This window comes from Bubalus kerabau, chromosome 7 (genome assembly GCF_029407905.1).
Source record: "Bubalus kerabau isolate K-KA32 ecotype Philippines breed swamp buffalo chromosome 7, PCC_UOA_SB_1v2, whole genome shotgun sequence".
Lineage (NCBI taxonomy): Eukaryota > Metazoa > Chordata > Mammalia > Artiodactyla > Bovidae > Bubalus > Bubalus kerabau.
This window is the reverse complement of record NC_073630.1, coordinates 118,575,917-118,601,877: the sequence shown is the minus strand read 5'-3', so window position 1 is coordinate 118,601,877 and position 25,961 is coordinate 118,575,917. Positions and strand designations below refer to the sequence as shown.

General features: G+C 59.9%; 1 protein-coding gene across 5 annotated transcripts in view; it reads right to left on the bottom strand.

The window, feature by feature from the left end:
• Positions 1-9,679: 9,679 nt before the first annotated feature.
• SH3TC1 (SH3 domain and tetratricopeptide repeats 1) overlaps positions 9,680-25,961 on the bottom strand; it is a 62,855-nt gene continuing 46,573 nt past the window's right edge. For 3 of the 5 annotated variants that reach the window (XM_055589216.1, XM_055589215.1, XM_055589217.1), the window contains exons 10-16: positions 23,337-23,381; positions 19,844-21,511; positions 16,745-16,925; positions 15,182-15,455; positions 14,149-14,299; positions 13,025-13,230; positions 9,680-10,017 (exon numbers count right to left, since the gene is read on the bottom strand). In XM_055589216.1, the coding sequence (XP_055445191.1) occupies positions 9,796-10,017; positions 13,025-13,230; positions 14,149-14,299; positions 15,182-15,455; positions 16,745-16,925; positions 19,844-21,511; positions 23,337-23,381 (2,747 nt within the window). In that variant the 3' untranslated portion in view covers positions 9,680-9,795. Of the gene's footprint in view, positions 10,018-13,024; positions 13,231-14,148; positions 14,300-15,181; positions 15,456-16,744; positions 16,926-19,843; positions 21,512-23,336; positions 23,382-25,961 lie in introns of those variants that run through there. The other 2 variants (XM_055589218.1, XR_008717290.1) reach the window with 2 other exon arrangements.

Sequence of the window (25,961 nt, the reverse complement as noted above, 5' to 3'; positions counted from 1 at the left end):
GCAGAGGACCAGGGGGGTCCCTAGTGGTCCCGTGGTTAGGAGAGGCAGCTTTCACAGCCATGGCCCAGTTTCAATCTCTGGTCAGGGAACTAAGATGCCCCATGCCACGAAGCCCGGCAAAACAAAGCAAAACAGGGCAGGCCCTGGGGCCCTCCCGGCATTCAGTCACCCTGTTTGATTCACTGCCCCCCACACACAGCTGGCCTTCAGGGGACCCTTAGTCCATTTTTTAAAGAGCAGTTTTACATTCATGGAAGAGCTGAGGGGAAGATACTGAGAGTCCCCATGCTCCTCTCCACACCCCTGCTGGTGCACCGACCCCGCAGCGCCAACACCTCCACCAGAGCGGCAGCCCCGTTACAGTCGTGAATCACATGCGCACGTCACCATCATCAAAGGCCGCGGTTTACTTTGGGGGTCACTCTTGGTTCACTCTTGGTTTTGCCAGTTTCAGCTGCTGCTGCTGCTGCTAAGTTGCTTCAGTTGTGTCCGACTCTGTGCGACCCCATAGACGGCAGCCCACCAGGCTCCCCCGCCCCTGGGATTCTCCAGGCAAGAATGCTGGAGTGGGTTGCCATTTCCTTCTCCAATGGATGAAAGTGAAAAGTGAAAGTGAAGTCGCTCAGTCGTGTCCGACTCCTAGCGACCCCATGGACTGCAGCCCACCAGGCTCCTCCATCCATGGGATTTTCCAGGCAAGAGTACTGGAGTGGGCTGCCATTGCCTTCTCCATGCCAGTTCCAGAGACTTGGACAAATCTGAGACGACACGTGCCCGTCGTTAGAGTCACCCCAAGGAGTCTCCTGCCGTGAAAACTCGCGTTCCGTCTCTTCATCCCTCCACCCGCCACCCTTGGCAGCCAGTGCTCTTTTTACTGTTTCTATTTTGCTGTTGTTTAGTCGCTAAGTTGCGTCTGACTCTTTGCGATCCCATGGACTCCAGCATGCCAGGCCTCCCTGCCCCTCACCATCTCCCGTAGTTTCCTCAAACTCATGTCCATTGAGTTGGTGATGCCATCCGCCCATCTCATCCTCTGTTGTCCCCTTCTCCTCCTGCCTTCGATCTTTCCCAGCATCAGGGTCTTTTTCAATGAGTCAACTCCTCACATCAGCTGGCCAAAGTATTGGAGCTTCAGCTTCAGCCTCAGTCCTTTCAATGAATATTCAGGGTTGATTTCCTTTAGGACTGATGGGTTGGATCTCTTTGCAGTCTCAAGAGTCTCCTCCAACACCAGTTGCCTTTTCCGGAATGTCAGATAGCTGGACTCATACAGTCTGTGGCCTTTTGAGAGTGGCTTCTGTCACTTAGAAATACGCGATTGAGTTCCCACCCCCCATGTTTTTCAGAGGCTTGATCGCTCATCTCTTTCAAGCTCTGAATGTTAGCTATTTGTCTATCCATCATCACCAACTGAAGGACACCTTGGTTGTTTCCAAGTTTTGCCAGTTATGAATAAAGCTGCTATTAACATGCATCTGTGGGTTTTTGTGTGGGTTTAAGTTTTCAATTCCTCTGGGTAAATACCAAGGAAGCTTGACTGCTGGATGTTGAGATTTGTAAGAAACTGCTTTCCCCCGTGGCTGCACCATTTTGGATTCCCACCAGCGGCGAGCCAGAGCCCCCCCAACCCACATCCTCACCAGCATTTGGTGAGGATTGTAGCACCCTGATAGGTCTGTAGCGTGGCGCCTCTTCCCATCTGTTAATCAGCCCTGGGATTTCTTTGGAAGGAATGATGCTAAAGCTGAAACTCCAGTACTTTGGCCACCTCATGCGAAGAGTTGACTCATTGGAAAAGACCCTGATGCTGGGAGGGATTGGGGGCAGGAGGAGAAGGGGACGACAGAGGATGAGATGGCTGGATGGCATCACTGACTCGATGGACATGAGTCTGAGTGAACTCCGGGAGTTGGTGATGGACAGGGAGGCCTGGCGTGCTGCGGTTCACGGGGTCGCAAAGAGTCGGACACGACTGAGCAACTGAACTGACTGAACTGAATCATAAAACATTTCATCCGTTTGGCTTTTACTCTGACCTGTCCAAGCCAAGCCCTTCTGGGATTAAAAACAAAGCCCATTCAATGTCAAGTGCTGCTGAAACACAGCCGGAGCTTTTGGTTTCATTGTTTACTGATCACTGCGAGGCTTCTTGAGCTCCCCAGGCGGCACCAGTGGTCAGGAATCGCCTGCAGTGCAGGCAACGCAGAAGACTCGGGTTTGATCCTTGAGTCAGGAAGATTCCCTGGAGGAGGAGATGGCAACTGACTTCGGTATGCTCGCTGGGATAATCCCATGGACAGAGGAGCCTGGTGGGCTACAGTCCATGATGTTGCAGAGTTGGCCATGACTGAAGCAGCCAAGCTCACAAGCATGTTAGGCTTCTTAATCAGGTCTGATGAATTCTTGAGCCTTCCTATACTCCTAAATACACACACACACACACACACACACACACACACACTGCTTTGGATACACGCATTTCAAACATCTTCTCCAAGCTTGTGGCTTTTTTCCCCTGAGCTTCCCTGATGGCTCAGTTGATAAAGAAATTGCCTGCAATGCAAGATAACTTAGGTTCGATTCCTGGGTTGGGAAGATCTGCTGGAGAAGGGACAGGCTACCCACTCCAGGATTCTTGGGCTTCCCTGGTGGCTCAGGTGGTAAAGAATCCGCCTGGAACACGGGAGACCTGGGTTTGATCCCTGGGTTGGGAAGACCCCCTGGAGAAGGGAAAGGCTACCCACTCCATTGTTCTGGCCTGGAGAATTCCATGGACTGTATAGACCATGGGGTCACAAAGAGTGGGACACGCCTGAGCGGCTCTCAGTGTCTTTTCACGCACAGTGCTTTACAATTTTAATGGTAAACAAGCATCCATCTTTTGCTCTTGTGCTATTTGTGCCTTTCTGGAGACATTCTTCCCGTGCCAGCTCAGGAAAACTCCCTTTTTTTTTCTTTAGAAGTGCACGTCAGTTCTTCTCTCCATCCTGTGGTCTTTAATCTGACAGCAGTGGGCATGAGGAGGCTGTGTGGTCAGGACGCTGTTTCACCGGTGGGCAGCTCAGTGCCCCTCTGCAGAGCAACAGCATCCAACTTCTCCCCGCAGGCCTGCACACTTTCTACCGAGTCCGCACGTGGGATAGTTCAACACTAGGCTTCAGATTTTTTCCATAGTTATTTGTTCCTGTCCTGTATCCATGAAATGGGTCTTCCCACGTGGCTCAGTGGTGAAGAATTTCCTGCCAGTGCAGGAGATGTAGGTTTGATCCTTGGGTCAGGAAGATCCCCTGAAGAAGGAAATAGCAACCCTCTCCAGTGTTCTTACCTGGGAAATCCCACGGACAGAGGAGGCTGGTGGGCTACAGTCCATGGGGTCGCAGAGTTGAACACGACTGAGAAAATACCCACACACACACGCATGCATGCCTATACGCATACATGTGAGCAAGTACACACACATATACACGTGTACGCACACACATGCACGCATCCATGAAATGACTTTGTATTCATAACAAACCATGGGATCTGGAGGGGCAAGGACTCCGAATCGCATGGCTTTTCAGAGCGTTTCCCAGCGCATGGGTGCTGGTCTGCAGGAACAGAGTGGACTTCGGGTCATGCTTTTCCCTGCAGACTTGGCTTCTTGTTAATTCCAAAGCCGTCTGAGCCTCTCTTGGGGTGTTCTGTGTAAACCACCATCATCTTCGGTGAATAATGTCCATTTGTTTCGTCTTTAACAACCTCTTTCTTTTTCCTCTGTCTGCTGCATTTTCTGGGACCGTCACTGCGATGTTGATGAGAAGGGGCGGTGGGGGCCGCCCGGCCTCACCCTTGACCTTCGGGGACCACATCTAGGCTCCACTAGATATGGTGGAGACCCCTTGCCAGGTTGGGGGTCTGCTCCTCATCTGTAAGAGGGCTCATCACAGGTTGGGTGTCAGGATGCAGAATGCATCCACTGCACCCACTGAGGTGGTTCTGGGGGTCTCATCTGCTCTGCCCCGTGGTGTTGGCCGGGGACCCAGCGAGACGTGGAGGCTGGTGGAGGGTTGCGGGGGGGCAGCTGAGCTCAGGGCGCCCCAGCCTCCTTCTAGCCAGGGCCCATCCTGGCATAGAGGGGCCCTTCTGCGTCAGCCGCCCTGTTCCAGGCGGGGCCCACCGGGCTCATCCAGGGGAGCAGACTTCCAGGCCCGGCCATCTTCCCCCTTGGCTCCGGGATCCAGGCCGTGTCAGGAACGGGCGTGTCTGCTCTTGCTGACAGTGAAGCCTGCCATGTGTGACCGTGACCACACTCCCCCGGGTCCCTCCCTGCCAGCCTTGAGGAGGCTGCCAGTCTGAGTGGTAGCAGCTGGCTCAGGTGAGATGTGGGATGTGGGGTGCAGGAGGCGGGCAGGGGCCACCCCACGGGGTGGAGGGCAGGGGGCCCTACTCCTGGGTCCATCCCAGGCCTGGTGAGTGGACCTGCCACTCCTGCTGCCCTCCCCAAGGGGCGGGCCTGCCGGAGCCCCAGACGTCAGCGTTCAGTGTTGTAAGGGCTGTTCCTCCCTCCTTGGCCTTCTCTGGAATCCCAGCCCTGCCCTCCCACAGCCTCACGGCCTCCCCAGATCGACTGATCCCTGGAGAGGTCTCTTCACCCTGCACGTGGGGCTCCCCGGAGCCGTCAGAGACGCGGAGCCCACCCCATCTGAGTGTTCCAGCGTGGATGCCCCTGCCTCCTGGAGACACCCTTACCCTGCACTCCCCCTTCCCAGGATTCAGGGCTAACCCAGCCCAAAGCCATGACGATTGTGAAATTGTTGAGCACAGCCCCGGGGCAAGCAAGGGCCCTGCTTGCAGCCAGAAGTGACTGCCCTGGGTGGGGGGAGTAGTGCCCCGTGGCGTCCCCGTAGACCCTGGCCCGCCCGGAAGGCTGCCCTCTGCTCCGCGAGGGAGACCCTGAAGTCTACGCTGCCCGGGGGCCTCAGCCTTGCGGAAGGGCAGCTGAGAGCCTGGGGTCCCGATACCCAGGCTTCTCTCTCTCTGTCCTCAGCTCCTGGTGTTAGGAGCTGAGCCTCAGGGCCTCATGTGTGGACTTGTAGAGCCTGAAGAGTGTGGGCAGTGGGCAGGTGAGGATGGAGGTCTCTGGGGGAGGGGAGCTGGCGTGTTGCTGGATGTGGGTCCTTTCAGGTGGGGCTCCAGGTTGCAGGCACACCTGGGTCTCAGCCTCAGTATTTGTTATCTGTGTTTTGTATCAAGTGATCACAAGCACAGTGGCTCAAAACACGCCTGCTTCTTATCTCACAGTTTCTGTGGTCAGTTCTCTGCTCGGGGTCTCAGCAGAATGTCATCAATCTGGGCTGTGATCTCATCTGAGAATCAGGAGCCCCTTCCAGGCCATGTGGTCGTTGGCAAAATGCATCTCTTTATGGCTGCAGGAGGGAGGTCCCCGTACCCTGGAGGGCTGCCAACTGGGAGCCGGTCAGCTTCTCACCTCGTGGCCCCCTCCATAGGAAGTTTGCTCCATGGCATTCTTCAAGCTGGTAGATCCTTTCTGCAGCACACAGCTCTCTGCAGGGAAGGCGGGGCCCACTTATAAAGGACTCACCCGATTAGGTCAGGCCCACCTTGTTTGAGAAACTCAGTCAACCGATTAGAGACCTTAATTACATCTGCAAAACCTTCACCTTTGCACATATATAACCTAACTAATGAGAAGGAAATGGCAACATACCCCAGCACTCTTGCCTGGAGAATCCCATGGACAGAAGAGTCTGTCAGGCTACAGTCATGGGGTCGCAAGAGTCAGAAACGACTTAGCGGCTAAACCGCCGCTACCACCAACCTAACCAAGGGAGGGAAATGCCTCACATTCACAGTTTAACTCAGGAGGAGGGGGTTATATTGGCCGTTTTAGAATTCTGCCTTCCCTCTGGGTGAAAGCACATCCTTGTCTTTAGTCATTGTTTTACATCAACCCTGACGGTCAATGATGGGGGAAATACTGGCTATGCTGTTGTTCGGCATGAGTGGTAAAGAACCCACCTACCAATGCAGGAAGACATAAGAGACGTGGGTTCAATCCCTGAGTCAGGAAGATCCCCTGGAAGAGGGCATGGCAACCCATTCCAGTATTCTTGCCTGCAAAATTCCATGGACAGAAGGGCCTGTCAGGCTACAATCCACGGGGTCACAAAGAGTCAGACCCGACTGAAGCAACTTAGCACGTAGTCTTGTTAACAGTCTGACGAGCAACCCCCCCCTTTACAGATGAGAACACTGAGGCTCATGGAAGGCAGGGCACATTGACACACGAGAGGTACCTTCTGCTGGGTGCTCCAGGTCACAGCAGGTTGGAGGGAGGCAAAGTCTAGACTTGACCTTGCACGGACTCCTGCCCAGCTATGGCAGATGGGTCCCACCACCACACAGCCTGTGACTGACAGCCGCACCCCCCACCCGCCCCGAGTCAGGTGCCAGGCACCCACAGAAGCACAAGCTGATGGCTGTCAAGCTCCCTGAAAATGTGGTGGGGTCATGGGCAACGCAGACCCCAGTCTGAGGGGCATCTTACATCCCTTGCAGACTCTCAGGACTGTCTAGTCACACCTCTCCATTCGCAAGGGAGACCCTCAGGGCCTGCTTGAACCCCTCTGCTGATGGAGAGCTGCGTCCTCCCTGAGGTGAGCTCGTGCTGAGACACACCCACCTCCTTGCGGCTTCAGCCTGCCCGTTGTTCGGAGGTGATAGGCTGCTGTGTCTCCACCGTCATGATGGAGACGACTGATGCTGTGCATTTTTGAGACGGTCACTCTCCCTCTCAGAGCCTCAGTTTCTTGTCAAACCTGGGGGCCAACCTGGACTTGGTTCTCCAAGGGTGGAGACAGCATACTGGCGGGGAGCTCCAGGGCCTTGCGGTCAGGAAGGGTGCTGTGTGACCCTGGGCAGGTTGCTTTCCTTCTCTGTTTGGGAAAGTGTGTGGGAGAGCCTTCAGGGACCCCCCCGCAGGGAGCGTGATTTTATCCTCAGCCCCAGGGGGCTGCTCCAGGAGCGGCCATTTGTGGCTCAGCCCATGCCTGGCCCGCAGGGGTTACTGAGCTTGCACACAGTAGGTGCCCACAGAGTAGGTGCGCAGTGAACCCAAGTGAGAAGGTGCCTGGATGGACCCAGGGAGACACTGGGGTGGCAGGGCCCCTGGGCTATGTCCCTGTGCCAGACGCATGCCTGTCTCACACCCACCACTCTGGTGAAAGAGGAGGTGGGGGCCTTGCTTCCCGGGGCCCTGGCCGCTGCAGCAGCAGAGCAGGACTGGAGCCCAGTCGGCCGGGGCCCACGGCAGCCAAACGCTGGCCTCCACCTGCCTGCTCCCTGCCTCGGCCACCAATGGGGGCCGGGGGTGGGGGCTGGCGGCCCTGTGGTGTGTGCCTGCTCCATGCTGGTATACAGCTTCTCTTCAGGCTCAGGACCCTGGTGTGGAGTTTGGTTTTGGTTACAGACGAAGAAGAGACTGAGGGTCTGAGAGGCTGGGCGATTTGATCAGAGTGACTCAGGCTCTGGTTCCGGGTTCTGTAGCCGGCGGTTGCTGGAGCTTGGCCCTTGGCAATCATCACCATTAATAGGAAACAGGCCACTATTAGCCCTGGCTCTGAGCTGAGCCCTCGGCTTCTCAAATCCTCACGTCAACCCCATATGCAGCGATCATCAGCCGTGTCTTAGTCGCGACCAGACTGGGACTCTGAGAAGTAAACTTCTCGCCCGAAGCCACAGCCCCTACGTGAGGAGCTGGGATTTGAACCCACAGGTTAGACAACCGGGCCTCACCTGCACCTCCAGGTCTGCCGCTCTAGAGCAAGGGGTCCTGGAATGCCCGAGCCCCCCGGGGACCTAGGGCGTGGGGTTGGGACCCCAGGTGGGAGCGGCAGAAACCTAACGGCTGCTGGACGGCCAGGGACGCCGTGGGTTCTGAGGCAGGTGGTGGACCAGGAGTGACCCGGGCCCCACCCCGCGCGGCACGGCTGCAGGCCGGTCGGGCAGCTGCCCAGCAAGCCCGTGACCTCAGAGCGCCGTGACCCCGGGGTCACCGTGATGGGGCTTCCCGCCGCCTCCAGCACAGGCCGTCACGTCTTCGTGTTTTCAATTACAGCGCGGCCTCCACTTGCTGTGTGAACCCACCTAGCCCTCAGAGAAGGCAGCCCAGGGTCAGGGCTACAGGAAGTCTGTTGGCCCTGCCGCTGGGACCTGCTCCCTCCAGCCTGGGAGCTGCCGCTTCTGGAAAGTCCTCTGCTGCCCCCTGGCGGTAGAGGCCTGGGCAGTCGGTGGAGGGGAGCCCTACAGGCATGTCTAAGCAGGGAGAGGACTTTGGGGCTCAGGGCTCTGGACCCCAGGACCAGAGAATGGTGGAGCGCCCCTGCCCACCTCCCCCCGACTCTGAGCCTTCCAGGCTCCACCTCCTGGGCGCAGAAACAAACCAGGGGTCTCCTGTTTCCTTCTGTTAATGAAGGTCCTGGGGGGAGAGATGGGAGGGGCCATGACTGCCGGGTGGTCCAGGAGGCTTCTTTGGGGACACGGAGATGTTGGAACTAGCCAGAGTGGTGGTTTCACAGCATTGCAGGTGTACCATATACCACTGAATTATTCACTTTTAATGGTAGGTTTTACGTGATGTGTGGGCTTCCCTGGCAGCTCAGATAGTGAAGAATCTGCCTTCAGTGCAGAAGGCCTGGGTTTGATCCCTGGAGCCCACTCCAGTATTTTTGCCTGGAGAATCCCATGGACAGAAGAGCCTGGAGGGCTACGAGAGGTCCATGGGACTGCAAAGAGTCGGACATGACTAAGCAATTAAGCACACACATGGGCACATACACGAAGTGCATTTCAGGTCATCAAAAGGAGAATCTCAGAAGGGCGCCATGGGGCTGCCCACGGCCTCCCAGCCTCAGTACCCCGTCTGTGGGTCAGGAGCCGGTTTCAGCCCTGCCTGAATTCCCAGCCCTCGGCGGGCCGCGGGGAGGGACGGGAGAGGGGGCAGGGCTGGGGTAGGCGGTCCAGATAAGCCTTTAACTGCACTCAGCACCCAGTGGCTGTCACTTGGGCTGGAGGCCCTGCCACCGTGTGTCCCGACGGCTGACCAGAAGCTGCAGGTGGGACTGGCCAGGCTGGGCTGGAGGACACCCAGGTGGGGGAATATTTGGAATCCTTTCTCCTGTCTCTGTGACAGACGAAGGGCAGAGATGTTTGGGGTAGGTCCCTGCCCTCAGGTCCTCACGGGGCACATGATGTGAGGCAGGCTGGCAGGCTGGCGCAGGGGTGAGCGCACTGGCCTCTGGCTCTCTGCCCCTTCCTACCTGCTGTGTGAGTGCGGGCAACGCACCTAACCTCTCCGTGCCTCTGTTTCTTCAGCCGTTCATCAGGAGACAAACGGTCCTGACCTCGAAGTGTGCTTCGAGCATTCCAAGCAGAGAGGCCCCAGCGCTGGACACTCAGTGAGGGTATAGGGAAGGGAGAAGGTGCCCAGGGAATCCCACGACCCGCAGCTGACCGGCTGGGGGGACCTGGCCTGGGACGGCTGGACCCCCAGTCCTACCCGCCCACACCCGAGGATGGGGTGCAGCAGCGGAACGGCCCCCCGGGGATGGGGCCTGATCCCCGCATACTCCCCAGGAGGCAGTCTGGGGACGGGGGAGCCTGGGGACTCCAGAAGGCTCTCTACAAAACACATTTATTGCTACTTTCCCCTTGACCGCATGCCTCCCTTTCCCAGGAAGCCAGCCCCTGAGATCCTGGGCCAGCCGGGGGCCGTGCCTGCAAGCACTGGGCTCAGGACGGGGGCCCGGGGACCAGGTGGCCCCGGCGGACGCTGAGCTCGGTGGCGAAGGTCCGCGCCTTCTGGTAGAAGAAGAGGGACATCTCGCGGTCGAGCAGGGAGTGGTGGTAGATGGAGGCCAGGCGCGCGCAGAGCTTCATCTGGGCCCGCTTGTTGCCCAGGTCCATGGCTGCCGCCAGCGCCAGCTGGTAGTATCCGGCCGCATCCAGCGGGTCCTGGAGGCAGACGGCGAGTCAACCGAGGGGACAGCACCGCACCAGGGAAGGGGACCTCGGGGGAGCTTCTCCCTGGGCTAGGCCCCCAGGTCAGGGCAGCTCCAGGGCTGGGCCTGCAACAGCGCTCCAGGCGGGCAGGACACTTGGTCGCCCCAGACGGGCCAGCTTTGGCGCCTCTGGACGGGCCCTGCGTGTTTCTCCCAGGAAGGAGCCCCCTGTTCCTCCCAGGGCTGCCTGAGACCGACCGGGCATCTACGGGGGCCTGGACTGCTGTCCCAGTGGCCCTGGGACCCCTGGTCCCTGCTCCCCGCCTTGACCCTGGAGCCGGGGCCTCGGACCTTGTAGTACCTGGTCCCCTCCTCCTGGAAGCCTCTTTCCTGCTCACCCCCAAGGCCTCTGGAAGATAATCCGTGGCTTCCCCTTGGGCTGAGCTGAGGTCTGGGGGGCTGGGGTCTGAGAGGTCCCTGCAGGGCCATGTGGCCCAGGGTGGCCTGGCTTGACCCCTGCAGCCCAGATCCACGCTAATGCCAACATGCCCGGCCTTTTGCACCAGGCGCGGTGCAAAGCGGCTCACAGGCGTCACCTCTCAGAATATCCCGCCACCCTAAGGGGGCGTGACCCCCCCCCCACCCCGCAGGACATGGGCTCCCAGTTCAGATGCATCTTTGCCCTGGACGCACCATCCCCAGGCTGGGGTGTCCCACGTCCCCTCACCCCGGCCAACTCTGCCTCCCACACCAGTCTCCACGTCTCCCCCGGAGGTCCCCCGCAGGCCGGCACGAAGCCCAAACCTGCCCGTCCCCTCCTGCTCACAGGGGCTCCCCAGGACAGAGGACAAAGTCGCCAGCCTTGGTTCGTCACTGCCCCTCGCACAGAGCAAGGACCCAGAACAACGGAAGCAGGCGTGTGTAGTGGTCACTGTCCCCTGGCCAGGCAGGGAGACCCTGTGTGTGTGTGTGTGTGTGTGTGTGTGCGCGCGCGCGTGCGCACGCTGTGGGGAGAGGGCAGGGAGCCAAACACAGCTGACTCTGGGCAACAGCACCCACCAGGTGCGACTGGCCTGAAGCACAGGGAAGCTTGGCAGCTTGTGGGAGCCTGGGAAGCACCTCACTCAGCCTGGGGTGGGAGCAGAGGGCTTCCTGGAGGACGCGGCATCCCAACTAAATGGAAGGAACTGGCCAGAGTGGGTGGCGGAGGGGGCGGCGTGCGTATTCCTGTGCATGTGTGCACATGTGTGTGTAGAAGCTAGTGGGTGGCAGGTCCAGGATTCACACCCACGTCTTTCCTCGTCCGAGTCTTGCCCCTTCTGCTATGACGCAACACGCACGGGCTAAAGAGAGTTGGTCAGTGAAGACGCCCCAGCAGCCCCCACCGCCAGGGCAGAGCCCCCAGGCCCCCCTTTCTGCACAGGGCCGCAGGGTCCCCATCACTGAAGCCCCAGCCCACTGCCCCTCATTCTGCCCTAATCAGCTGCCCATGCCTAGCCTAGTCCCCTCCCTGCCCTGTGGGAGCACCAGCTCCTGCTGCAGCAAAGCACTTGAAGAGCGAACCACACAAATCCTGAGCAGCCCAGGGCCTGGGCCTCGGGGGGAGGGGAGGGGCTCAGCTGCAGGGGTCACCACGGCCCACGGCACTGGACACAGCAGTGGCTGTAGGGTGACTTGTGGCCAGCAGGTGGCGCCAGTGCACAGTCAGGCCTGCCTAGTCAGGGGGCTGGGGGTTACCCGTGGGCAGTAGGGGGTCTTCCAGGGCCGCTCCAGCTCCTAGCTGCTGCTGGTTGGGGAGGGGGACGGGGAGAACTCAGCCCCGGGGTGGGGCACCCTCACTTCTCAACCCACACAGATCAGGGATGCCGTGCAGAGGCAGGGCTAGACCCAGCGTAGGGGTGATGTCTGCCTGTATGGGGAGGGGGGAAGGGACAATAAGGAGACATCCCCAGGCCCTTGTCTCATCCACTGCAGGATTCACAGACGAATGGAAAAGTGGCCCCATCTCCCACCACTGCAGCTCCGACAGGGCAGGGGCTCAGCCAGGGTGCTGGGTGTTCCTGCTGTAAATCCTGGGGCAAGTCACGCCCCACCCCAGCCCCAGTTTCCCTCTCTGTGCAGTGAGATGATAAAGAGGACACGCCCTCTTCCCCAATCCAGGTGATGTGAGGATTCCAGGAAGGAGGAAAGGAAGAGCTCAGCACAGACTGGCAGCCTTCCTGGAGGAGGTGTCAGGGTGTGGGCTGTGCCTTGCACCCTGAAAATGAAAGTGTTAGTTGCAACCCCGTGGGCTGCGAGCCCGCCAGGCGGCTCTGTCCGTGAGGATCCTCCAGGCAAGAATACCGGAGTGGGTTGCCATGCCCTCCTCCAGGGGATCTTCCCGACCCAGGGATCGAACCCGAACCTCTCATTGTCTCCTGCGTTGGCAGGCAGGTTCTTTACCGCTAGCACCACCTGGGAAGCCCACCTTGCAACATGGGTCTCTCCCCCTGGTGGCTCAGCTGGTAAAGAAGCCGCCTGCAAAGCGGGAGACCTGGGTTTGATCCCTGGGTTGGGAAGATCCCCTGGTGAAGCGAAAGGCACCCACTCCAGTATTCTGGCCTGGAGTAGTTCATGGGGTCGCAAAGAATTAGAAAGGACTGAGTTATTCCACTTTCTCACTTTCACTTTCCCCCACCCTAGGAATGTCTTTATCCACCTACTGCTTTTTTTGTGGCTAACTCCTGGTGGACAGTCAAGACACAGCTTTGCAGTCACCCCATCCAGAAGCCCCCTGCCACCCAACTACACTCATTTTGCCCTTTATCCAGTGGCAGCTTCCCCACTGACCCTGAGCTCTTGAGGGCAAGGCCTGACCCGCCTGGAAGCAAGGATGGTGTCCACTGGCCTCGCCAGCAGCTCACAGCGGGGCCCAGAGCTCTGGGGAGACCCCCAGGACTCAAGGAAAAGGACCGCGATGCCTCCCTCGCACCAAGAGCCGGGCGACGGCCCCCACGCCCCGCACCCGGCCCTGCCCGCACCCTCTCAACCTTGAGGTCGTAGAAGATGATGTTGCCAAGTGCCAGGTACACCTTCACGTAGTACAGGGTCTCCTCGTCGAACTCCAGCGGCGAGGTGCAGAGCGACAGCGCCTTGAGATAGAAGTGCTCAGCCAGCTCGCCGTGGCCCAGCCGGTGGTGCAGGGCGGCCAGCCGGTGGCAGGCCACCCGCTGGTTCAGCCGGTCCCCTGGGGATGCCGAGGGGACGGATGCCGTCTCACAGCCCCAGCCAGTCCCCTCCTGCCCCCAGACCGACGTCCCATTCGTGCTAAGTTGCTTCAGTCGGGTCTGACTCTGCGGCCCTAGGGACTGCAGCCCACCAGGCTCCTCTGTCCACAGGATCCTCCAGGCAAGGAGACTGGAGTGGGCTGCCACACCCATCTTTAAGGGGCACCTCGTGATGCCCGCTCTCCTGGCACCTCGGGGATGTGGCAAAGTCGTGGAGCAGGACACCCCCCAGCCCAGGCCTGCACAGAGTCCCCTGGACAGGGAGCTTTGCTTACTGTTCTGACCGGGAGAACGCAGAAGCCCTGCAGTTTGTGCCCTGGCAGACACGACCTTTGGCCTCCCTGCTGTATCCTCAGCCGCCCTCCACCCCGTCCTTGGTGGGAGGTCACCAGATGAGGCTGCCTGCAAAATCCTCCCCCTTCCAGGGTAAGCTCTGCAGGTGAAGGCCCCCCAGGGGCCCACCTACTGTGTGCTCGGCCCTGTCGGGCTCCTTGCCTCAGGGAAGACAGACGGCCTAGAAGAGCCGGGCATGGAGGGACAGGCCCCTGGAGAGGAGGACAGGTTTTGGCTGACAGAGAGCAGTGGGGCCTGGGGATTAGTGAGGAGGAGAGGACGGGAGGCACAGTGGGCAGAAAGGCAGCAGGCGGCCCTGCCTGGCGGGTCCCTGAATGTCCGCGGTGCAGGGCACCCTGGCCGGCCCCCTGGCCAGCAAGGTGGGGGCAGGGCGGGGGGCACAGAGCTGATGATGCTCAGGTGGGGTGGGACAGGTTCTCAGCAGCCTGGCCCGGGGCAGGGAGAGGAGCCTGCAGGCCCGGGGAACTCAGGCCCTGCCCAGACCTCAGGGGTGGGGGGCCCTCAGGGCGGGGTGCGGGGCTCACCCAGGGTGAGGCTGAGCGCCAGGGCCGTGTGGGCGAACTCCAGGCCCTCCTGGGGCGTCTCCGTCTCAGCCAGCAGCGCGGACAGCTTGTTGCACAGCCGCAGCTCGGCCTCCTGGCTTCCCGTGGACACCGCCAGGGGCAGCGCCCGGTCCTGAGGGGACAGGGGCAGGTCAGGCCTCCTCCTCCCGCAACAGGAAGCCAGGCCCGTACCCTCGTGAGGGCCCCCAGGTCTGCCCCCGTGAGCCCCCGGAGCCTCGCATGCTAGGTTGCATCAAGCGAGTCTGACTCTTTTGTGACTCCCTGGACTGTAGCCCGCCAGGGTCCTCTGTCCATGGGATTCTCCAGGCGAGAATACTGGAGTGGGCTGCCATGCCCTCCTCCAGGGGATCGTCCTGGCCCAGGGATGGAGCCCGCGTCTCCGACATCTCCTGCACTGGCATGGGGAGGCGGGTGCGGGGCCCCTGACGCCACCCGGGAAACCCTGCCCTCCACCCCACACCATCAGCTCGCAGCAGTGCGCCAGACCCGGGGCCCTGGGGCGTGAGCAAGGGGTGTGAGCCTTGCCCGTCAGGCTACACCGCACGCCCTTAGACCAGCCTTGCTCCTCCTGGGTGCAGGGGGCCTGGCCAGAGGGTCCAACACACCCTCGGCACCAAAGAGGCTGCTTTGATCTGTACCCTGGGGCCCAGCCTCATGCGAGCTGGTCAGACAGAGGCAGAGACGCCGCCCTCCCCGGGAGGCACGTGCAGACGTGAGCCCCGGGTCCCGGCGGCCCTGCATCTGCTGCGCTGTGTGCCCTTGGGCCTGCCCCTGAGCCTCTCTGAGCTGCTTTCCACCTCTGTAGAATGCGGGCAGGCCCTGCCTCACAGGGTTGTGTGGCTCTGTCCCGCCCAGGCGGGGGCTGGGGGTTGGGACGATCCCACCCAAACCACCCGGAAGCTAAGCCTGTGTACGAGGTGGGGAGGTCCTGCCCCCCAGGAGGGTCACCCCTGAAGCCCACTCGCCTGGACCCACGGGGCGCGGCGGCGCTCACCCGGTAGAACGACACCGCTTTCTCGCGATCCCGGGTCCCGTTGAAGAAGATGTCTCCGGCCTCCTCGAAGAGCTGCAGCCCCAGGCCGGGGTCCCCCGTGTACAGGGCGGCGTTCTGCGCCGCCTGGATGTACAGGTCCACCAGCTCGCTCTGCCGCAGCACGTAGTAGATCTTCCCCGCCTGCAGCCAGGCGTGCGCCTCCTTGTCCTTCTTCAGCAGGTCGATGAAAACCCCCAGGCTGCGCTTGGTGTACTCCAGGGCGGACCTGTAGGCTCTGGGGTTAGACAGAGGTGGGTGCTCAGAGCCGGCCTCCTGGGCCGGCCGCCCCCCTGCGTGGAGGGGACCGGGCCCTCCCCGGGGGCCCGTCTGGCCACCCTGGACCTGGGGCATCAGGGGGCCAAAGCCTGTGTGTCCAGGCTGACGGGAGACCAGGGCAACACACGGCCCTCGTCCAGCAAAGGTGAGGAGGCCTTCGGGAGGGAAGCAGGTGACCGTGGGGCCTTAAGGAGTTAGCGGTTCGTCTCTGCCCCACCTCCACACACCCAGGCCCACGTCACCTCCAGACACAGCAGGGATCGTGGCCCCTGGGCAGAAATGTAGAGCCCAGCCAGGCCAGGGGTTCTGACACAGACGGAGCAACAGAACCACCCAGGGGGCTGGTCAGACACAGATGGCAGGGCCTGGCTCTCAGAGCTGCTGGCTCAGGAGGTCCGGGCTGAGGCCTGCCACGCGTGTGCACTCAGTCGCGTCCTGCTTTTTGTAAACCTGTGGACTGTAGCCCGCCAGGCTCCTCTGTCCACGGAATTCTCCAGGCAAGAATATTGGAGTGGGTTGCCATGCCCTTCTCCAGGGGATCTTCCCGACCCAGGGATCAAACCTGCGTCTCTTGCATCTCCTGCATTGGCAAGCAGGTTCTTTACCGCTGAGCCCCCTGGGAAGCCTAGGAATGCACATCTTCAACCAGCACCCAGGTGAGGTGGACCTGTTGACCCTGGGACCCCAATTGGAGGAGCCTTGATCAAGGTAGTGGGCCCATTGGTCCTGCTGTGAAACTGAGGCCCCAGGCTAAGAGGCGTCCCTCCTGAGTCCCAGGGAATCCAGCCCCTTCTCTGCTCTCAAGGAGCCCCCACGCTGGATGGGGTGTTATGGGACTCCGCCAGCCTGCGAGCTGTGTGGTCCAGCCATCTGTTCCCCACCCCCGGTTAGGACGCTCTGGGTGGGCTTCACAGGTGACTCCGAAACCCTGCTCCAGAGAAGCAAGCGGGACAGTCACTGTCTCCTGTGGACTAGGACCCTCCAGGCACACACGGTCCCTGCCCTCACACATGAGGGGACAAACGACCAGACTACGTGGCCTAGCGCTGGGCCAGCAGGAGAACACTCAGGGCAGGCTGGGGCCAGCTTCCAGAAGCTACCACGGCAGGGAGGATGACTCAGAAACACATGCTTCACCCCCGCCCTTGGGGACAAGACAGAGCTTGCTGGCTCGGCGCCCACCTGCCACAAGGATGGGGGCTGTCCTGGGACGGCGTCCGCACCCTCCCGCCCGGGGCCGGCCCTCACCGCTCGGTGCCCAGGGACAGGTAGAGCTGGCTAATGGTCTCCAGGAGCTGCCCCTCCAGCACCTTGTCGTTCACCCTGCGGGCCAGCGAGAGCTGGAACTCGTGGTAGACGACGCACCGGGCCTCGTTGGGCACGACTGCACTGTAGAAGTGGCAGAGCCGCTGGACGGCAAGCAGCTGGCCTGGCGGGAGACGGAGGGAGAGGCCCCGTCAGGCTCTGCAGCGGCCTTTGAGGGGCCGCGGCCCCTGCGGTGTGCCCGCCTCTGTGAGCTGGGGTCGCTCCACGTGGGGACAGGCTGGGTGTCCGGCTCGAGGTCACACAGCCGGCCAGCAACCGTGACGGGGCCAGGCAGGGCACGTCACAGATGCTCGAGGGACAGTGCTGGTCACTGAAGAACTCCCAGGCTGGGTGGTCCCGACTGGGCTCCCCTGATGGACCGGGACATGTTTCTGCTTCACAAAGCTCCTCCTAGACAGGGGCTGCATGCGAGCATGCTCAGCTGCTCAGTCGTGTCTGACTTTTTGCAGCCCTGACAAGGCAGACAGGTAAGCTGAGTCCAAAGCTGGAGCAAAAGACATGCGGTGGAGACGGGATTCAAATCCGGCTCCTGCATTCCACAGCCGATGCTCCTTCGTGAAGCCGGGCTCCAAGCCTTACTCGCCTGTTCTAAAGCCAGAGGAATGGAAACAACTGGGAACTTACACTATTGAAAATGAGCCGGCGGTGAACAAGCCAAGAGAAGACCTGAATGACATCGCGAACCAACAGACCTAACAGAGCGCAGAGCATACCCCCAACGACAGCAGAACACGACATCCTCCACGGCCATGGGACATTCTCCAGGACAGACTAGAGGCTGCCTCTCAGAACCATCTTCAGTAAGCATAAAAGGGTCAAAAGTATAAGAGGCATATCTTCCAGGAGCAATGAATGAAGTCAGAAATCAGTAACACAAAGGAGTGTGGAATATTCACGTATCTGTAGAAATGAATAGCACATTCCTAAATCACTGGGCTTCCCTTGTAGCTCAGTCAGTAAAGAATGTGCCTGCAACGCAGAGACCCGGGCTTGATTCCTGTGTTGGAAGGGTCCCCTGGAGAAGGAAATGGCAACCCACTCCAGTATTCTTGCCTGGAGAATCCCATGGACAGAGGAGCCTGGCAGGCTACAGTCCGTGGGGTTGGTCGCAAGAGTCAGACACGACTTAGCAGCTAAACCATCACCACCAAATCACCAGTGGGTCAAAGAGGGAAACTGGGGACTTCCTTGGTGGTCCGGTGCTTAAGACTCTGCACTCCCAATGCAGGGGACCTGGGTTCAATCCTTGGTCAGGGATCTAAAGCCTGCAGGCTCCAACTAAGATTTTGTATGCTGCAACCAAGACCAGCTCAATCAAATAGCTAAGTATTTTAGAAGATAAACAACCAAAAAAGAATAAAAATTTCAAATCAAAAACCTAAAGTTCACCCTTAAGAAACTAGAAAAAGTTAACTCGATCCAAGGCAAGCAAACGAAAGGAAAAATCAAAGTTCAAGAGGAGACGATAAAATAATAAAGTAGAGAATAGAAAAATAGAGAAGAACAGTGAAACCAAATCACAGTTCTTTGAAAAGGTCAACAAAAGTGACAAAATTTTAGCCAGACTGACCAAGAAAAGAAAGGAGGTAGCCGAAGATGACTAAAATCAGGAGGGATAGATGGGACATCACCATGGATCTCACGGAAAAAAAAGGGGAAGCTGTGACCGACCGTACGCCAACAAATGAGCCAACCTCGATGAAATGGACAAACTCGAGAAAGACACAAACCAGTGAAACCAACTGAAAACGGAACCAGCGCATGGACTGGGTGACCCCGGGGTTAGCACTGCCCTCAGTCCCCTCCCTGTTCCATATGGCGGAGGGGCAGACCCCCTGACCCATGGAGGACCTCCTGGGCCCCCCAGCTTTGCACTCCCAAGTCTGAATCCCCCAGTGCCCGGGTTGGGGGCGTGGGGGGTCACAGAAGGTTTCTGAGGCCAGCGGGGGAGCCATGTGCCCTTGGTGACCATGGCCCGCACCCGCCCAAGGCTGCAGGGCAGGTCAGGGGACCCAACTCCTGGCTCCTCCTGGAGGTCCAGGGGATCCCCCTTCCAGCCTCACTGAACAGAAACTACATCCCTCAGTAGCACCCCAGTGCTCTCAGGAAAATGCCAAACCACAGCCTGAGGTCTGGGGCCCCTGCCTAGCTTCCCACCTGAGGCTCTCACCTTCATCACCTGAGCCACTCACTCCAAACTTGGCACCACCCTGCAGGGCCCAGTCACTCACCCCAGGGCCTTTGCACAGGCTGCTGTGCCTCCTGCCAGGCCCCCTCCCGTACTTGGCTAAATTCTTCTCTTCCCTAGGGTCCCAGACTAAACAGCCGGCCCCCTACCAGCTGGGGCCTGGAGCCGCCCCACCATCAAGCTGAGCGCCTGCGTCTGGGGCTCTCGTGACCCGAGCATCTGTGTCCTGTGGCTTGGCCGCCAGCCCCCGGTGAGGACCACTTGGGCATGTTTGCTGGTGGAGCCCCGCCCACCGCCTGCCACTTGCAGCAGCTTGCCCGCATGCTCTGGGCCTGGGGAGGTGCCTGGTGTGCCCGGCTGTTGGGAGATGCTAAGGACACGGTGCCAGCAGAGCACCCGGTATGCGAGGCCCACGTGGCCGCTTTGGCTTGGCTGCCCCCCTGCCTGGCCTGGGCTGCGTCCGGGGTCACCCACTGCCTGTCTGCCCGAGACTGCCAGGATTCCCGGCCTCGGGACTTTCAGTGCAGAAAGCAGGATGGTCCCAGGCAACCCAGGATGAGCTGGTTGCCATGGTGACATCTGGCCCAGCACAGGGCACCTCAAAGCACCCGCTGGTTCCCAACACTCGGCATTCTCGGTGGAGAAGCGACCGCTTGCCTCCGATTTGCACCCCCCAGGACGCTCTGAACAGAAGTGCAAAGAGCCCTTGCTTCCCAGGCAGCCTGCCTGCCCGACACTCACTCTCCCAATGGTCCATCTCCACAGCAACCAGACACTCTGAACAGAAATGCAAAGAGCCCTTGCTCCGCAGGCAGCCCCTGCCCGGCACTCACTCTCCCAGTGCTCCGTCTCCACAGCAACCAGGAAGGCCCACTCATAGTAGCACTTGGCCTGCCGGGCGAGCGCCCTGCGGGTGCACAGGTCCCCCAGCCGCAGCAGCACCCGGGTGAAGTCCAGGCCGCCCTCCCTGCTGGGCAGCTGCGAGAAGAGCTTCACGGCCTCCAGGAGGTAGTGCTGGGCCAGCCCGCCGGCGCCGGCCTGCAGACACAGGGCCCCGAAGTTGGCCAGGACCACCGCCTCGTTCTGCGGGCGGCTCAGGCGCCGGGCCACCCTCAGGGCGCGGTAGTAGCCCTCGGCTGCCCGCCGGGTCCTGCCGGTTCTTTTCAGTGCAATGGCCATCATGTTGGCAATCAGGCCCTCTTGGTCTGGGGTGGCCACCGTGGCCTCCAGAAGGGACTCCAGGATGCCCAGGGCTGCTGGGCTCTGCCTGTGAAGGATGTGCAGCCAGGCCAGGGCCACAAGGCGGTCCACAACGGTGCGGCTGCCCAGCTGGGCGTCTGTCTCCACGGCCTGAGCCATGAAGGCAATGGCCCTGCCCTGCCACCCGTGCTGGCTGTACAGCTGGGCCAGGCTGGCGTAGACGGGGCCACGTAGGGCCTCCCCGGACCCAGGAGCCAGGGTGGCCAGCGCCCGCCGGAGGTAGTGAGCGAGCTGGGCAGGCAGGACGGGGAGCCGCGGGCTGTTCTGCAGGACCAGGGCTGCGCTCTGGAGCGCACTGCCCAGCGAGCCCTGTGCCCGCAGCGAGGCCACCCTGATGCAGCTCAGCGCCAGGTGCGGCAGGCACCTTTGGCTGTAGATACCCGCCAGCAGCAGGTAGCAGTCCATGGGCCAGGAGGTGCCCAGGGTCCCCGCCGCCTCGGGGAGCAGCAGCAGCAGCCTCTCCAGGAAGGGCATGGCCTCCTCCGGCTGCTTGAGGCGGGCGTGGTGCTTGGCCAGCAAGAAGCAGGCCCGGGCCTCGGCCTGCGGGCTGCGGCTGCTGATGGCCCTCCGCAGGGCCAGGGTCAGGAGGCTGGAATCAGCCTCGGAGCTGCCGACATGGCCGGGCGTCCCCAGGAGCAGGGCCAAGGCCTTGGGCACCACCTGTGCGCACTTCTCCTTGTTCTTCTGCCGCAGGTGGACCGAGGCCAGGCTGGTGTACACAGCCGCCACCAGGACCAGGTCCCCGAAGCGGCCCCCGAGCACCCCCAGCGCTTCCTCGAAGTACACGCGGGCCTGGGACAGCTTCAGCTGCCGCACACACAGCCGTCCCAGCAGGAAGCAGAGCCTGGCCAGGGCCATGGGCAGCCCGGCTTTTTTGGCCACCCCACGGGCCTCAGCCAGCCGCCTGACCAGCTGCTCCTCGTCGGTGAAGCCGCCGAACACGCCGCTCAGCGTGGGTGGGTAGAGGTCGTACAGGCCCTGGAAACAGGCCTGGAACCCGGGTGAGTCCAGGAACAGCAGCTGCGAGCCCAGGGCCTCTGGGTCGGCCCAGTCATCTCCTGCATCCAGGCAGAAGGAGGGCTCCTCGGTGTCTGGCTGGCTTGCACCACTGGATGCCCTGTGGATACCGGGGGACCCTGGTTCCTCGGGGCAGCCCTGGCAGGACTTGCATTGTTCTAGAACATTCTTCACAGTCTGCAGGATCTCCTGTGGCTCTGGGTTCAGGCAAGGCGGGGACATTTCTGCAAATGACCAAAATGCCCGGATGGGTGAGAGTGGGATCTGAGTCCAGGCAGGGCGGGGGCGTCCCTCTCCTGGCTGCAGCATCCCTGTTGCCTCCCCCATAAGGCTTCCCTGGGCATCTGAGGTTGCCGTGGGCTGCTGGGCACACTGCAGGGCTCTAGGGGTGACTTTCCGGGAGGACACGGAGGAGGTTAGCCAAGCTTCTACCAACTAACAGGCCTCACCGTAGTCCTCTCCTCTCGGCCATGTGCCGGAACCCAAGACATCAAGCTGTAGCCAACCAGAGCTACTGACCAGCGTGAGCTCCAAAGCGCCCTCAGAACTGAGTCTGCGTCCACCTGCATGGCCCTAGCACGGGGGCCCCTCTGATGGGAACCCTGGGGTCCCGCTCGTCTGGGCTGGTTTGGGAATCAGGTTACTAAAGGGTTAAAACAAGTGCTGAAGAGTCTGGGGACAGGAGCTGCCCACGCCTGCCCTGCCTGCCGAGGGCCTGTTGGCCTTGGATGGACTCAGCACCTGGAGGCATGTCCAGCCTTGAGGAGCAAACAAGCTACGTTTCCTGTTGGGAAAACACGGGCTTTGAAGGGGAATTTGGAAGGAAAGAAGCAGGAGGTAAAGACTCTTCTGTTTCAAGTTCAGTTGTAAAAAGTGTGCTCAAAGCTATTAGTCGGTAAAGGCTAGGAATTAAAAAAAAAAAACAATTACATACGGTTGAGCAGCAAATGTACAGCTCGACCGTGTACTTGATTGGCTAAGAAACACCTGCGTCCAGTGGAGGGGCGTGGTCTCCCCCAGGCGTCTTCCTGCATTATCCCTGTTACCCTGGCCCTGACAGCTGACGTCCTCCCGAAGGCAGCCTGCAGAAATCTGGGGAGCGGGGAGGGCCCCGGGATAGCCCTGGGACCCAGGGGCTGCTTCCAGCCCCCCTCCAAGGGGCCCTTCCGTGTTTGTGCGTGGATGGATCCCATTCCCAGGAAATCTCAAAGGGTCCTCGGCTCGTGTGTCCCCAGGCTGTCCCTGAAGCAGACTGTCTGCTGTGACGGAGCTGCCGGTGTGGGAAAGAGCACGTCCTCCAGAGACTTTTCCAATGTAAGGCTCCACGGTAGCGCCCTCTCCACCCCCTGCACTCCTCTAAGCAGCTCACGGGGAAAGTCAGCTGCTCTGGGTTAAATGAAAGAAACCCAGGGACTCCTGGTGGTCCAGTGGCTAAGTCTCGGTATTCCAAATACAGGGGGCCTGGGTTTGCTCCCTGGTCAGGGAACGAGTTCCCACAAGCCCCAACTAAGGGTTTGCAAGCTGCACCTAAAACCTGGTGCAGCCAGAAAAAGAGAGAAAGAAAGAAACCCAGAGTCAGGCCTAAGCTCATCCCTTATGGCTTAGAATCCGCCTGCAGTGCGGGAGGCCTGGGTTCTATCCCTGGGTTCAGAAGATCCCCTGGAGAAGGGAAAGGTTCCCCACTCCAGTAATCTGGCCTGGAGAATCCCATGGACTGTATAGTCCATGGGATCACAAAGAGCCGGACATGACTGAGCGACTTTTTCACTTTCGGGCAATGGCGGGGATGTGCTTCTTTGCTGAGGACAGTGCAGGAGGCCAGGCTATGGGCCGGGCAGTGGAGAGGTCACCCCACCTACACTGGGGGTGGTGCAGGGCGGTGGGCACAGTGCGGGGGGGAGCCTCACCTCCGCTTCACCCAACCTCCCCGCAAGGCCAGACTGCATGTCACCAGCCCTTCCCCATAGAGGAGTGAGGTCGGTGACCCGCGCCACCCCGAGGCCCAGCCCCACGCCCCAAGGGCTCCCAGGCCATGTGGGAAGGACGTACCTTGTTCCTCCTGCTGCTGCTGCATCTCAGCTTCTTCTGATGTGTCTGAAAAGTCAGAGAGAAGGCCGGCATGACACTGGGACCAGCTCCCTCTGGGTTGGGGCCAAGTCAGGGGGCCGCTCTAGGATGGTAACACCCCTGACACCAGCGCTGAGCGGGGACACGGTCCGGCCCGGGGCGGGGGGCGTCAGCCAAGAAGCCATGTCTTCCAGGATGCACCCCCTGCCCCTGCAGGGCTCCACCCCTGCTAAGAGGCGGCCTCCTCCTGCTGCCCACTCTCTGGGAGTAGGGGGCGTGCTCCCCCGATGCCGCAGGCTCGCCCCGGGGCTGGGCGGCACAGCTGGACTTGCACCCCCTCACCCTATCACCAGTGCTCCCCTGCGCCTCAGTTCCCACCTCCTGGAAACAGGCTGAGTCTGACTGCCCGCTGGGCTGCCACGGAGACCGAGTGAGAGAAAGCGCTGCGTAAAGACAGGGGAGTGTGAACCGCTGTCCACTGTGCAGCGTCCGGCGGAGAGGACCCCACCGCAGCAAACGAGGCTCCCCATGCAGCTCCCTAAGCAGGGAAGAAACCGTGGGCCAGGCTGGCTGAGGGCTGATCTGCCGAGGCCTCAGTTCTCATTTGACTTGTATGCGGAGTGCGTCATGCGAAACGCTGGGCTGGGGGTCTCACAAGCTGGAATCAAGATGGCCGGAGATATCAGCAACCTCAGATATGCAGATAGTACCACTCTAATGGCAGAAAGCGAAGAGGAACTAAAGAGCCTCTTGATGAGGGTGAAAGAGGAGAGTGAAAAAGCTGGCTTAGAATTCAACATTCAAAAAACGAAGATCATAGCCTCCCATCCAAATACTTCGTGGCAAATAGAACGGGAAAAAGCGGAAACAGTGACAGACTTTATTTTCTTGGGCTCCAAAATCACTGCAGATGGTGACTGCAGCCATGAAACTAAAAGACGCTCGCTCCTTGAAAGAAAAGAAATGGCAACCTAGACAGCATATTAAAAAGCAGAGACATTAGTTTGCCGACAAAGATCGATCTAGGCAAAGCGATGGTTTTCCCAGTAGTCATGTACGGATGTGAGAGCTGGACCGAAAAGAAGGCTGAGCGCCAAAGAATTAATGCTTTTAAATTGTGGTGCTGCAGAAAACTCTTGAGAGTCCTTTGGACAGCAAGGAGATCAAACTAATCAATCCTAAAGGAAATCAACCCTGACTATTCATTGGAAGGACTGATGATGAAGCTGAAACTCCAATACTTTGGCCACTTGATGTGAAGAGCCGACTCATTGGAAAAGACACTGATGCTGGAAAGATTGAGGGCAGGAGAAGGGGACGACAGAGGATGAGATGGTTGGATGGCATCACCAACTCAATGGACATGGGTTTGTGCAAACTCAGGGTGATAGTGAAGGACAGGGAAGCCTGGCGTGCTGCAGTCCACGGGGTGGCAAAGAGTCAGACACGACTTAGCGACTGGACAACAACAACAAAGGAAGAGAAATCCATTAGTTTAAACCTAACATTGGTGAGAAAACTCTTATAACATGTATCAGCAGGCAAGCAGGAAAGATATGCGTGAACATATGCTTATGTGTGTGTGTACAGACATGTGTATATGTGCACAAGTGTGGGTGTGTAGGTATATGTGTGAGTGCACGTGTATTCACATGAGTGTGTACATATGGACACATACATGTGTGTAGGTGTGTGTGTGTTTGGGTGTGTCTGTGTGTACTCATATGAGTATGCATGCGTATGTGTACACATATCTGTGGGGATGTGTCCACACGTGTGCGTTTATTTCTCTCCTGCAGGAGGAACAGATGAGCTGAAACGCTGCATCCCCAGGGCCCGGGGAGTGGCGGGTAGGCGTGCCTCGCACTGTCCCCTCTGCCCGTGACCTCCAGCTGTGGCTGCCGACACACCCCCTCTCTCTACTGTTCGTACCACAGTCCCAGGCCCTCCTGCTCCCTCAGCCCCAGCGGAGCAGGCGGTCTTAGGCTGGTGCCTAGAGTCAGTGGAGAAGCAACTCAACTTAGACCCGTCCCCGGGGCAGCTGGGAGGCTCAGGCCCCACTTTCCTGCATCTCCCAGCCCCTATCCTGCTCCTTCTCTCTGTCTCTCCTGTCACCCCCTCACCTGCCCTGAAGGCAGTGCCAGCATCTGTCTGGCCACCTGTAAGTGCCCAGGGGCTGGCATTCAATACTGTGAATGATGGAGGAGGCAGAAGGTTCCTTAAGGGCAGCAGGGTGGGGTTGTCGCCGCAAACAGTGGACGAAGCCGGAGCTGTGCCGCCCTCTGCAGAGTGGACAGTCCAGCCTCACAGAGCAGTGTGGACGGAACAGGGCAGACGGGTGTCAGCCGGGGGCAAGCTCTGCACCCTTCATGGCCTTTTGGGGAATCTGCCCTGAGAAAGTTGTTCTAAATCATAGGAAGTAGGGCGCTTCCCTGTGGCTCAGACGGTAAAGAATCTGCCTGCAGTGCAAAAGACCCAAGTTCCATCCCTGGGTCAGGAAGATCCCCTGGAGGGGGAATGGCCACCCGCTCCGGTGTTCTCGCCTGGAGAATCCCATGGACAGAGGAGCTGGCGGGCTGCAGTCCATGGGATCACAGAGTCAGACAC